The 14,299-nt window shown below is 34.8% G+C and overlaps 1 protein-coding gene across 7 annotated transcripts in view; it reads left to right on the top strand.

Annotated features, from left to right (window-relative positions):
• pnt (ETS transcription factor pointed) overlaps nt 1-13,356 on the top strand; it is a 504,008-nt gene extending 490,652 nt beyond the window's left edge. For all 7 annotated transcript variants that reach the window (XM_076411200.1, XM_076411199.1, XM_076411202.1 and 4 more), the window contains 5 exons: nt 9,181-9,432; nt 11,146-11,421; nt 11,497-11,615; nt 11,673-11,830; nt 11,910-13,356. In XM_076411200.1, the coding sequence (XP_076267315.1) occupies nt 9,181-9,432; nt 11,146-11,421; nt 11,497-11,615; nt 11,673-11,830; nt 11,910-11,973 (869 nt within the window). In that variant the 3' untranslated portion in view covers nt 11,974-13,356. The remainder of the gene's footprint in view (nt 1-9,180; nt 9,433-11,145; nt 11,422-11,496; nt 11,616-11,672; nt 11,831-11,909) is intronic.
• The last annotated feature ends 943 nt before the right edge of the window (nt 13,357-14,299 follow it).

Below are 14,299 nucleotides of genomic sequence, written 5' to 3'. Positions count from 1 at the left end.
TATTATCTTTATGCTGCTCCCTCCGTACTGTTTTTGTCGAGACAGTTATAATATAGTATTTTGTCTATACCCTTTATCTTTGTATCTATATATATTTTTATCTTCTAACCCTTTATATCTATAAATATATATCATATCTTAAACACTTGTACAATAATTTATAAACAAATTTAAGCCGTTACGAACAAGGGATATGAAAAACATATGTTTTAAGATAAAATATGCCAATAAAAATATGTAATTTATTCATCGATGCTATGAACATCCCGATGATGCTACCCTTATCGAACGAAACGCGTGCACGCGGTCTAATATTACTTCAAAATCTCATTGGGTTGAGAAACGCTTTTGGTTTGAAGCCGCAGTACCGACACGAAGCGTAAAATGATGTAATTTGGTCGGACCGGATGTGTTTAGCGGTACCATTTTCATTTCGCTTTCGTCGCTACGTTTCGGCCATACCGTAGAAAACGAAATGAACACGGAGATGAATAAGAATCCGATTTTACAACTTGAAGTGCTTGAAGTTGTCAACACTTTTACACTGTTAATTATTTATGCAAACAACGACAAACATGAATTAAATATCCGTCCTTATTTTAAATCACAATATTAGTACCTCATTAAATTTACAAAATATTTTCTTCGATGAAGTTCAAATAGATTTTAATTGGTCAGTACCTATGTATTAGTACCTGAATCCTCTGAAAGTCTCTAAAAAGTAGTCTCTAGTAGATGTTTGAGTATTTTAAGTCAATCCCTAATTTGTATTGACCAATAAGATACTTGAAGATTATTCAAATGTATTAAATTTTCATCAAACTAGACCTATTCTAAGACAATACATTGATGCCAACAAACCAGTTGTCAATTTCAGCACGCGATAAAGAAAGAAGACCGGAGACATCTTGATTTTTTGATCAGAAAATCATTCGCAATAAATAAATGCAATGCCTTAGAAAATGGTGCGCCGTCATAGTACAATATCTAGTCTTGTTTCCTTAAATAACGATTTTCTGTCACGATTTTCTGAAATCTGGCAGAGCTGACATCCATATCAGTATAGGGAATAGTTGTATTAATTTAATGTCAAAAAGAATTTTGACAATCCCTTTACTTTTTAACAGAATCTAGGGGAAAGTGGAGCAACTTCGTACAGTTTCTATATTTCGCTTTGTATGAATACTGTGTATTGCGTATATCTCTTTCAATTGATGACACATTGGTGGTTTAACAATTTTATATTGTTGTCGAAGCCATTAATGAAGAAAATTAATGAATGTACTCCATTAGTGGTTACAACCAGAAGGTAGATTCATCCATAAAGGGGCAGGTTAATATACAGATCAGAGATAGTGTATAACAAAAAAAAGGTATCATTAAATTGGGAAAAAGTGCAGATACTTAGGAAGTAAATTAGTAAGGTAGTGCTAAAATATAGTAATGGCTCCAAGAGTAAAACAGCTATACAACGGGCTCTTAGAACAAGAACTTAAGTTACGTTAAAAAATGTTGTTTGTGCGTTGTTAGCTATCGATGTAGAAACGTTTAATATTCATTATCGCGGACAAAAATCTTCCACAAAGTCGACGAGGTTTTTAATAGTTCTGTAACCATTAAACCAAAACTCGACTATCAACCACCAAACAACGGAAACGAACATAAACTGTGGTTTTCGATAGTATTGCGACTTAAGATGAACTTCGTTCATATTATTTTGGCAATAGTTTGGTCGGACGATACTTCACCGAAACGGAAATGTCGCTGATAAGAAAGTGGTTGGTGGGGAAAAACTCTTTTGGAACTGCTAGTTGCGTAACGGTGATTGAGCTGATTCCGTGTACGATTAGTATCCTGATTATCCAGCTTCAATACGCCTCTATTCAAGCGATTCTTCAATGTATGCACTAGGTGGTCGCTAATTCCTTTCCGTTTTCCCGCTAAAGAAAATACATTATTTACAGTTGATAGTTACGATGTAATTATAATTAGGTATTGACCATGTAATTTTATACATTTTGCTCTTCTATCAGGCAATTTGTCAATTTGTCAGATCTTTAATCTTCTTAAGGTTTTTTTCTATTATTAATCTCTTAGAACTTCAACAATCTGCCCGTTGGCAATAAGTATTATTATATGATTTCCGTTATATAATATAACTATCTTGACATGTAGAAGATCGATTCAGTAAGTGATCTGCTATACAACTTAATAATCTAAATCTTATTCTAGATACAATTCTAACTTATTCTAGATATCATTAAATCTCACTCTGATGTCTATTAATTCAGAAAAAGTCCAATCCCAGAAAACATCCGGCCTTACCCAGCCTGGTACACCAATAACCGTGGGAGGGCCATTCCTTGTCGGATTTCCTGCTGTTGTCTATAGAGACATTTACAATTACAATCACAAACATAAATTTCATTTATGTCCCAGCACGATTCGAACCCGCTACTATGTCAACAGTATGTCCTATGTGCTGTGTTATAGGTGATAGTGGTTGGAAGGGAATGCATTATTGCATTATTTCTTATATAATATAACTATCCCGACATGTAGAAGATCGATTTAGTAAGTGATCCGCTGTACAACTTATTAACCTAAATCTTATTCTAGATACAATTCTAACTTATTCTAGATATCATTAAATCTCACTCTGATGTCCATTAATTCAGAAAAAGTCCAATCCCAGAAAACATCCGGCCTTACCCAGCCTGGTACAGCAATAACCATGGGAGGGCCATTCCTTGTCCGATTTTCTGCTGTTGTCTATAGAGACATTTACTATTACAATCCTAAACATAAATTTCATTTATGCCCCAGCACGATTCGAACCTGCTACTATGTCAACAGTATGTCCTATGTGCTGTGTTATAGGTGATAGTGGTTGGAAGAGAATGCATTATTTTCTGCATTATTGCATTATTTCTTATATAATATAACTATCCTGACATGTAGAAGATCGATTCAGTAAGTGATCTGCTGTACAACTTAATAATCTAAATCTTATTCTAGATACTATTCTAACTTATTCTAGATATCATTAAATCTCACTCTGATGTCTATTAATCAGTTCGTATGGTAGTTTGCGTTTGAGCCTATGCACTACACTGTCATCGCGCACATTTAACTGTTTGGCGAGTGCATTAGGATGCACTAATAGTCTTTCAGAGTACTTCGCACTAACACTTCGAATCACACTCGTTATGAGTTCTAAGGGGATATCGCGCTGAATCAGTTTGTTGGACACACATGCCATAGGTCCAAATGGGCCTAAGTATTGACTTATACAGAAAAACCTTGTTATCTAACGATAATTTAGATGTACGCCCTATCAGCCAGTACATATGTTTTAGTTTAAGCCCGATCGAAATCCGTTCACAGATATTTAACGTTGTCTGCTTGCGGAAGTTCATGATTATTCAATTTTACTGAGGGACAAATTCTTCTACAAAGGGTGAATGTCACATGGGTAGATTGTGTCACATTTACTTTGATACGTCACGTATTCAACCACAATTCGACTTTGTTAAGATGAAGTTGGAGGTTTCTTGTGGCTGATATTGAGCATATATTGCAACAGTAGTGTTTCCTGAGGTGGGTAGGTCAGCTGTATACAAGAAATATAACGATGGGTCGAAAGCACTGCCCTGCGGAATACCCGAATATATTGGGTGTAGGTCAATGTATTCGTCACCCTGTTTGACAATAAAATATCTGTCTGTGAGGTATGATTTCAGCAGTTGAAAGTGCATATGAGGCAACACCTTGTCGAAAGCTTGAGATATATCAAAAAATGCAGCGGAGCAATATTTTTGTATCATCTTGATCATTTTTTAAACGTATTGTCGACGTTTTTCGATTCATACACAAATCATTTATTGCCAATGGTGATGAGTATTAACTAAGAAACAGTTTTCAATAATTCATGATATACGAGACCAACCCTGTCCCATCAGACATAGAGCATGGTATTGTGACCAAAGTGATTTGACCTTGGGGTAGATAGGCCGGCTTCGAAACGTGATAACCATTCACTTGAGATTTTCGAAATAAATTAGTGTTTGGTCACCCGTTACTATTCCATGCAGAAATGATTTCATTTTCTAATTGTCTTTTATTAAATTCATATTGCACCCATCTATCCATTGCTTGTAACTGTTCACAAATTGCTACTCGATTAACATACAACTTCTCTGCCAATTATTTTCGAGTTTGTGTTAGGTCTTCATTCAAGCACTCATGTAATTGCGCATATTTAAACGTTTTCGGTCTACCAGAACGTTTTTTGCCTTGAACGTTGGAATCACCTCACTTGAACTGTCGAAACAACAAATATGTTCTTATTGCCTACCAGCAAACTATGACTTTCTGCGACTTTTTTCTTTTAATGAGACAAGAAAACTAAATGCACGTTTTCGGGCACAAACGTCGATATCTTCAAAATATTATAGATCTTTAACGCTGCTTTTTGTTGGAGCAACGTCAATGTCAGTAGATTATACTGACATATGTATTAAACAAAATAGCAACATGGAAAGCCATGTACAATAGCAACGGCATTCTTAACAAAAATAATAATCATGAATATTAGCTGTAAAGTAGAAACACCAACTTAATATAATCCCAAAATATTTAGGACAAAATTAATAGTTCTTCTGTGTATTAACAATTAAGTGTATTTCTTTCGTTACAATACTCTGTTTTTTTTCAACGGCACTTCTTGTATCAAATAAGATAAATACATTTTTCCAGAACTGATGTACAATATAATTCATATAAAATAAACTGAGCCTACATAAAGTTATTCCATTAATTACTAACGTTTATCGCCGCTACATAACCAATGAAAGAACTACACAATAACCTCGAAATCCAATGGATTTACGTAGTTGTCCAATATTTCGCTCTAAAACGTGAAATAAACTTGTTTTAAATTAAGCTATATATTATTAAGCTTTAAGTAAGCCTGAAAATGCTTTTTCTCATAGAGCAGGAGCGGAGTTTCTTAGAAAATAATGCATTCTCTTCCAACCACTATCACCTATAACATAGCACATAGGACATACTGTTGACATAGTAGCGGGTTCGAATCGTGCTGGGGCATAAATGAAATTTATGTTTGTGATTGTAATTGTAATTGTCTCTATAGACAACAGCAGAAAATCCGACAAGGAATGGCCCTCCCACGGTTAGTGGCGTACCAGGCTGGGTAAGGCCGGATGTTTTCTGGAATTGGACTTTTTCTGAATTAATGGACATCAGAGTGAGATTTAATGATATCTAGAATACGTTAGAATTGTATCTAGAATAAGATTTAGGTTATTAAGTTGTACAGCAGATCACTTACTGAATCGATCTTCTACATGTCAGGGTAATTATATTATATAAGAAATAATGCAATAATGCATTCTTTTCCAACCACTATCACCTATAACACAGCACATAGGACATACTGTTGACATAGTAGCGGGTTCGAATCGTGCTGGGGCATAAATGAAATTTATGTTTGTGATTGTAATTGTAAATGTCTCTATAGACAACAGCAGAAAATCCGACAAGGAATGGCCCTCCCACGGTTATTGGTGTACCAGGGTGGGTAAGGCCGGATGTTTTCTGGGATGGTCTCTGGCCGTAGACCTCCGTAGGCTTAATGCCGAGGACCATGGTTCGGAGCCCACATTAAACAATACGTCCAGTCCACATAAACCCTCGTTGGTAAAATGGAATCCTTAAAATATAATAACAATCAGCAATAACACATAGATGTACAACCAAAATTCTAACAAGTGACATCGCTACAGAAAATATTTAAATACCCAATGTTTCTAAAATATGCTTACTTCAGCCTTTAGTCGGCATAATTACGACAAATTTGTTATTCATGTTGCTCTTATACCTATAGCCGCCTACCGATAATATATAATATCTGTCTTTGTTTCACATGCACTCATTTAAGATCTTAACTATTACTGTATATTTTGTGACATGACATATTTACAGATGAATATGTTGATGTAACTAACACAACTTAATTTAATGAATGTCTAAATCTGTTATATGGTTAATGTTATGCCATAGAATGTAAATCCCTTAAAATTAATTCACCCTCCCTAGTAATTTCATGTTAATAATTTCGTATCGGTTAGCAGCCGTCAAAATCAGATGACGGTTCGCTAATTTGCTTGTCGCATCGTACACAGCGCGTCAGTAGGATCATCGAATCAACGATGCCTTGAATTTAAATAGTCTCGTGTTGACCAAACGCCCTGCTGAATACCAAAACGGACCGCTACTTCCAAATCGGTCCCCGGGTCCCGATAATGTAGTCGAAACCGATAAAAATCGCCGATGCCTCCGTCATACTTATCGCTTTGCGTCAGCGGATGTTGTTTTTCTGTCGCTCTTTAAGGCCTTCACCGTGCCCGGCCGAAATCGGCCGATTATCCATGATGTGTACCGACGCCGTCGCATCTTCTCGCATCACGACGCAGATCCGTTCGTTTATAGGCTGACGCGAGGCGAGCGGGCGTTCCCGCCGGCCGATAGGGGCGGATCCGCGTCGCGCCAATAGCCGGGCGCGGCCACGCCTCCCGCGGCCGATCCGCGTCGGTTATTTGGACGCAATTGCCGAATCAACGACGAAGGTCGCCGACTGCAGGGCCGGTTGGGTGCCGGGATCGTTGCGATATCGACGGAGGTCGACGCGATCGGTTTCTAATTGGATTAGATCGGGAACCGACGGGGATTTCGATTTCGATTCAGTTCGCAAGTCGCCAGACCGCAAACTGCGACGCGGCGTTCCGAAAACGCACGACGGTGGCCGATGTCGACGAAAAACAGATGTAAATTGTCCTAATTGAACTAAACTGAAAAATTATTATCAGACGCCAACAGTAAACATGCATCAGACAATTATTTGATCATCAGCGACTCGGTACGGGAATAAACAGTTGCGTAATTACTCGATATCAGCCAAAACTATCACTGAAGGACGGTACGACGTATTTTATACGACTAATATTATCAAACATGACATATTCGAAAACGTTCACCCTACGCTTATATCCGTTTTTTTCCGTTTTTGACCTCTTATTTCATTATATTTTCCATTAAGATCCTTCAGTACCAGATTAACCCATAAACCACTTAACTAATTGCTTAGAGCATCACGTCTTGGGGAGGTGCCAAAAAAAGTATTTGAAAGTTGATACTAGTTGACTTATGGATAGGGAGGGAGCCCAAGCTTTACTGCTAGGGTATGAAGTAATCTTAATTCGGCTGTAGTAACACGTGGATTGAAAATTCCTGGCGTAACAAATAAAACGGTTTTTTTTGTTCCAAATTGGCTTTATTCATCAACGTAATCTCCATCAAGAGCCACCCAATAATTCTAGCGCCGCTCTAACATTTTAATGCTACTTTTGTAGAACGACTTATCTTTTGCCTCAAAATAGGCCCGTCACCACGTTGCTGTCCACTCAGATGACGATCATTTTGATTCCGGAATAAAGTGATGAATGTTTGTTTCATCCATTGTCACATATAAACGCAAAAATTTCTGTTTGTTACGTTTAAACATGACCAAACACTGCTCAGAATCAACACGTTTTTGTTTTTGGCAACAATGAGCAAATACGGTACCCATTTTGAACAGAGCTTTCCCATAGTCAAGTGCTAATGCAATATAAAACCAACACGTTCTTTTGATATCTTTACGATGTTATCTAACTCACGCGACTTCACTTTGTGATCATTCATAACGATTTTATGGATCTTTTTTTTTTCGGGTATTACCACCTGATTTGGACGTCCACTGAGGTCTGCATCATCACTACAACACCACACACGACAACACTTTTCAAGCCATTGCTGAAAGTTATTTTTGCTTGAGCGTTATTTTTTCCCATCAGGAAACAGCGTAAAATTAAAACACGAAATTGTTCTTGATCCATTGTTTTGAAAATAACAAAAGTAATATCACTCTTAGCACAATAACTCACAAACTTACGAGTAGAATATCACGAAATTTTAACAGCTTTCTTTTGAAGGTAACTGAAAAAGCGGCGAATGCAATAAAACTAGCGCCATCTATGTGTGAGACCCGTGACTTGTCAGCCCGTCCAGCATTCTATTTGTATTTTCTTCTAATTATTGAATCATCCGTTTCTTGTTGTATTGGTTTTTATTTCCTTTCACTAATTCATCATTTTCTACGTCCTTAGAACTTTCCTTCTTCACATTTTTTCTACTCTTTTTTTTTCAATTTCTCTCTTCCATTTTTTAATCTTCCTCTCTTTTTAGTGCTACTGACTTTTCTTAATCGTTTCTTATCTACTATCATTTCTAACTTTTATATTTGTTTATTTAGTTATTACTTAGTTACTAACTGAATTCCTTTTGTTTTTTTCTGTTTTCTACGACTATTTCATTCTTTGATATCTCTATCCCGTTAGTTTTGCTTTCCTCCTATCTCTATATTATTTGATTCATCTTCAAGTCGTAGACCTACCCAAATAAAACAGCCAATGAACATGATCAAAATTTGTGACGTCAATACGTCGCATCAACTTATTTTGCTTGCCTGTTGATAACCTAAAAGCATTATCATTGATGTTTTAAAGAATTTTACAGACATTTGGCAATATGGTACATTGATTCGATTGAATATCTGCACGAATCAGACAGCATTATATCTATTTTTAACTGGGATAAAACGAGAAGGAAAAATCCGGGTTTGAAATGATACTACCCCTCAGTCCTGTTCGAATGAAAACGAGAGCTTATGTTATATTATAAACACTTGAATCTACAAAATTTTTCGCCGAGTTCCGTTATTGTTCGATTTGGACAATTTTCATTTTAAACATTTATTGTGACTGCCCACTGTATCGATTTTCTATTAATTATTCTACAAATCATCCAATAGTTAAGTTTTGATGTTTCCTATTTCGAATAGTCCAATAGTATATATTAATCGGCTATGATAAAAGGTGTATATTCATGTTCTTTCATGATCTAGTCTGATAGCTCTGCAAAGCAGACATGATATGACACTCTTCATACTCTGAGGCAGGTCTACAATACGCCATTTAGTCTATCATTTTCATTTAATATCTAGAAACATGTGAATTATGAAAACTGAAAAGATAAAACGTATTGTTCTTTTACTTCCAGGCACTGGCCGGTACACGGATACCCCATACACCGACGCATACGGAAGTCCTTATGCCGACGCATATCAAACGGTCCCCAGCGGTGGTTCCAGCGGGTCAGAACAATGGGGCCATACAGCACCTCACGAACTGTCCATGGGCGGACATACACCGTCTCAACACCACCAGGATACCAAACCGCCGATGTTACAGAACGGAGTAATTCCTGGGTACCCCAACAGTACTTCCAGCACAGATGGCCACTGTTTTCCGGGTGAGTAAAACAAAAAACTTCACAAATTCACTTTAAACATTCCTAAATTCGAAGAAATATCGATAACTCAACAGAAATAGTATAATCAGGCCTAATTTATAAAGCGGTTCAACACAAAATTAAATAAACCGACAAAAATAAAACAATTTAACCTAACTTATATGTAAACTAACGCCTAACAGACGTTGTCCTGTCCTAACATTGGCTTTTAGTTTGAGTGAAATAATTTATTTCGATAAAAAAACAAATACGTTATTGTGATATGTGATGTTCTTATAAGTAGGAACACTATCGCAGCGCCACCTATCAGGCCCCTTTGCGAATCTAAACCAATTTATAAACAACATAAACACACACAAAATTTCATCAAAATCGAAGAATCATATTCAAAGAAATTTTGTCATCTAAATCTAAATTTGTGACGTCAAAACGTCGCAATATTGCCGTATCAATATATTAACGACGGACTTAAAACTACAATTAAGTACACAGTTATAATAGTTTTTAGGTTAGGATTGTGTTTGATTATATTTACATTAAACTATTTTCCTTGTCATCTATGAGTTAGAGTTCTAGATGCGTTTTTATGGAGTTGTATCTCCTGGAGGCCTAATCCACCTAATTAACAATTGAATATCCAAATAATATATTTTACTTTCATTAGACAGCATATTTGCTTTTTACGCATAGTTCTTGTGTCACTCGGTACAATGTTTCCTTGTAAATACATTTTGATATCACTGTATTTCTCCTTACTGTATTCTTTTAATACCTGTTCATTCTTGATAAACTAGATTTAATCACTGCATTCTCCTTAATGCATTTGCCATATCTGCAAAACAGTTCTAATCTTTCTCTCCTGACACACTTTAACCAAATGCTCATGAATATTCTGAACAATTACACACATACCTGTGCACTTCAATCTTTTACACTCTACAATAACATATAGTTATCATATTTTAATTATATCCTCCCCTTTACTTGTATCCATTGAATCATATCATATTCAGAAAGTTTCATTCGAGGGAATAACTAAACTGTTAATTTCCAATCTATCTTTTAACGTTTGTTTACAATTCCATCATTTGTCAATTTCTTCTTCAATTTTATTCCAACATTTACCTTTTCTATCAACTTTTGTTTTCATAACACTATATTTATTATCAGCTTGCCATGAGTGAACATTGGGTATATTGGTCCCATTCTGAAATATCCATGTCTCATCTAAATTCATAAATTTAAATAATAAAACTCCCTTCATTTTATTATAAGCTTTTAAAAATTGCATTCTTTTAAAAGCAATATCTGAAAGTTCCACTAGACCTTTTCGATACTTTCAGACTAACAGTTTCCGTTGAAATAGTTGTATTAAATTATGTTTGTATTAAAAAACTACTCACTGTTTTTAATCTCTGATTCGTCACCCGCCTCATTTGAGGACGGTTTCTTTTCTACATATACACACGGACAGAAGAATTATAAAGATACATAACAATCGGGATATATATCAAATAGAAATTCAAGAAAAACACCATTTTAACTCATAATATAATAATCAAAATTTAAAATATTCCTAAGATAACAGAAATTAAACAAACTAACCTAATTTCTAAACTATAGGCAACAAGTTGCTCGAATCTCTAATTTACTGTATTTTACACGATTCGATCTAGTATATCCTTGTACTAAATAAAAATTATTTTCATACAGGTCGATATAGCAACAACTACAATGATATGTACGGTGCTGCGTTCGATTCACCCTTCCAAACGGTACCAAGTACCGGAAGCAATACCCCGAACGACCAATGGACGACCAGCCACGATATTCCGCTACACCATCCGCACGCCCACCCAGCTTTCATGCCCTCGAGCTTGGGCAGGGACGCGTTGGGTCCCTTGGGGCCGGACACCAAACCTATGATCCAAAACGGTATGATCGCTGGATATCCCAGCAATCCTAGCTCGGGAGGACCTTGTTTCACGGGTAATTATCTCTCTTCTAAATCTAAATCTGCTAATATGATCGCAGAAAATCTAAAAGGCCGCTTAATCATTTCAGGTTCTGGTCCTATTCAATTGTGGCAGTTCTTGCTAGAACTCCTAACGGACAAATCCTGTCAGGGCTTCATTTCGTGGACCGGAGATGGCTGGGAATTTAAACTTACCGATCCTGATGAAGTAAGTCATCTGTTTTATCATGCCATTACCGGAACTAATTTACTTTTTTATTTGTAGGTTGCGAGGAGATGGGGCATTCGTAAAAATAAACCTAAAATGAATTACGAAAAACTATCGAGGGGGCTGAGATATTATTATGATAAAAACATTATTCATAAAACAGCTGGTAAACGTTACGTATATCGATTTGTCTGCGACTTGCAAACTCTCTTAGGGTAAGTGTCAGAGACAAAACAATCGTCACAAACAATAGCAATAGCCACCTTGACTAACATTAGTTTTTCCTTTTTTTAGATACACTCCTGAAGAGTTACATGCAATGGTAGACCTGAAACCAGAAAAAAAGGATGACGACTAAAATGTCTCATTCAAACCCATGATAGATATGACAATAAGGAGAACTTTACCTATGCAATGTTTTTGGTGCCTAAAAAAATGATACGATGAAGCCAATAGATTTTTTATTACATAATAGTTTTTGTACGCCTTGAATATTTCAAGCGTAATCGTAATACAATGATGTAAATTACAGTTCGTTTAATAATTGTGATCTATCCACCAAATAAACAAAAAAAAATTAAAGCAACCTATCTAAGTTCGTTATAAAATAAGAATAAATTATGTCGCATGTTTTTGTACATGACTAAATTTTTAAAAAATAAAAAGACGATACTTTACGAATTTTAAAGTTATTTTTCCTTGTGGAACGAGGGATCAATCAAAACAAGACTGTGGCATCGAGATCAAATATCTTGTTAATAGTGATGCTCAAAGTTAATAGTTTTTTCGGTTTGTGAATCATCATCATATCTAACCAAAGTTATTATACATTTTTTATAAAATTTTAATAATTGTAAGCTATATTTAGTGTTGATTTTTCTGAACACTCTTACTAAACCCTTTAAGAACAATTATCCAGACTGGACTATTTTTACGACACTGTATAAATGAACACCTAGATTGGTTATTTTACCTATCAAGTTATTTTAGTATTTTTTGGCCTGGATGGTTACTCTTTATAGGTACTCCAACATTTTTATATAATGGACATTCTGGGGGCGAGGGGGCAACATTCAATGAACGGAGTGACTTTTGTTAAGTTTAAAGATATTCATTAAATGTTTCCCACAACCTTATTGTCCAATGTGCAAAAACGCAAGACAATTGAAGCATTAAAAAATCAATTTTAACTTTAAGATGGATATTTCTGTAAATATAATTGTTAAATGTGATAGACATATTAAATCGACAGTTGAAAATAATGTTTATATTTAAAGAAATATATTGAAATTTAAGGAGGAATACGGCTGATTCCCAGGATATAAGTATTTTTATATTAAATGTCTTTCTTGTTACATAGGATTATTTATAATTTTTTTAAAGTTTCTTTTTTATAATTAGTTAAACGACTGGTTTAAACAATTCAGGACTTTCGAGCGTTTCCATTCGAAATCATCCACTGACAAACTGTGACGAACAAACAACCACTACCTACTAAGAATTTGACCTTCCTTGAATGTCTTGGATTTGTATATATGAAGATTCTCACAGTCGGTTTTTTTAAATATCTTTGTGGTCTCAAAATAATCCTTAAAAATAAGTTATTTTTGTTTGTACCTAGTTTTAAGAAGGTGGCAACCAATCTCGTTGTATGGGATGTGAGGTTGTTGCATTCTTTAACGCGTTTTAACTATAGCAAGTCGTATGTAAAATGGTTCAATAAAATACTTATAATAGTTCATATGTAAATTTTTTAATACCTTGTTACTTAATGTTCTTGATATTCTAAGAAATAATAAATTGGGATATGTTAAAACTGTGGTGAAGTAACCCGTGGTATCAACGAAGAAAGGCCTTTGTAGGCAAAGATAAAACTTAGCAATAATCATAAATAAATGTACGGATTAAATGGTGAATGCGCTTATTCTAAAAAATGTTCAACAATTATTTATAATTTTGTGTCATGCGTTCTATTTCAAATCAATTAAAAAAATAGGTGACACTGTACTTATAATCAAAGAAAATACCAGTGTCAGTATTGACGCCTTCTTCACAACTGAAGCGCTCATTGAATATATAATAATAAATATACGAAAAATCACAGTAATGCTAAAAGTGTCCCTGAACTAAATGGTGAATGGAAAAAATTTTGAATGTTTAAATAACCTACTTATAATTGTTTTTAATTATTTATTTTTAATATTTTGTGTCTCCTATAGTTTTATGTCCCAGATATTCAAAAAGATGACACATTGGAATACTTTAAAGATGTCACCAATGAATGTTTTTCAAAATTTTTTCAACTATACCAAAAACTCTACTTGTTATAAAATCAAATAAAATATGAACGTCAAATTTTGACCTCTTCTTTGTGATTGAATCGCTACTTCAACAATTAATTAGACAAATCTAAATGATAGAGATACTTGACTAGTGATATAATGACTAAATGGCGAATGCGCTCGAACGAAAATGCTTGAAAATTTTACCAAAAATGTTTAATCTATAATAAATCAGACTAAGATGAATCTAAATAATGGTAAATAAACTTTTGCACTAAATAATGAATGTACATTGAATAAAAAAGGTTTAAATAAACAATTTATAATTTTTTGTAATCTTATATATTTACTTTTTTATATCCTGTTGTTTTATGTTCTACATTTCAAAATATTTTATACACA

The sequence above is a fragment of the Rhynchophorus ferrugineus genome, unplaced genomic scaffold (genome assembly GCF_030347505.1).
Source record: "Rhynchophorus ferrugineus isolate W39M unplaced genomic scaffold, kcgeb_rfMv2 rfM8, whole genome shotgun sequence".
Classification (NCBI taxonomy): domain Eukaryota; kingdom Metazoa; phylum Arthropoda; class Insecta; order Coleoptera; family Curculionidae; genus Rhynchophorus; species Rhynchophorus ferrugineus.
Note: the sequence above shows the minus strand (reverse complement) of the source record. Positions and strands in the feature narration are given on the sequence as shown.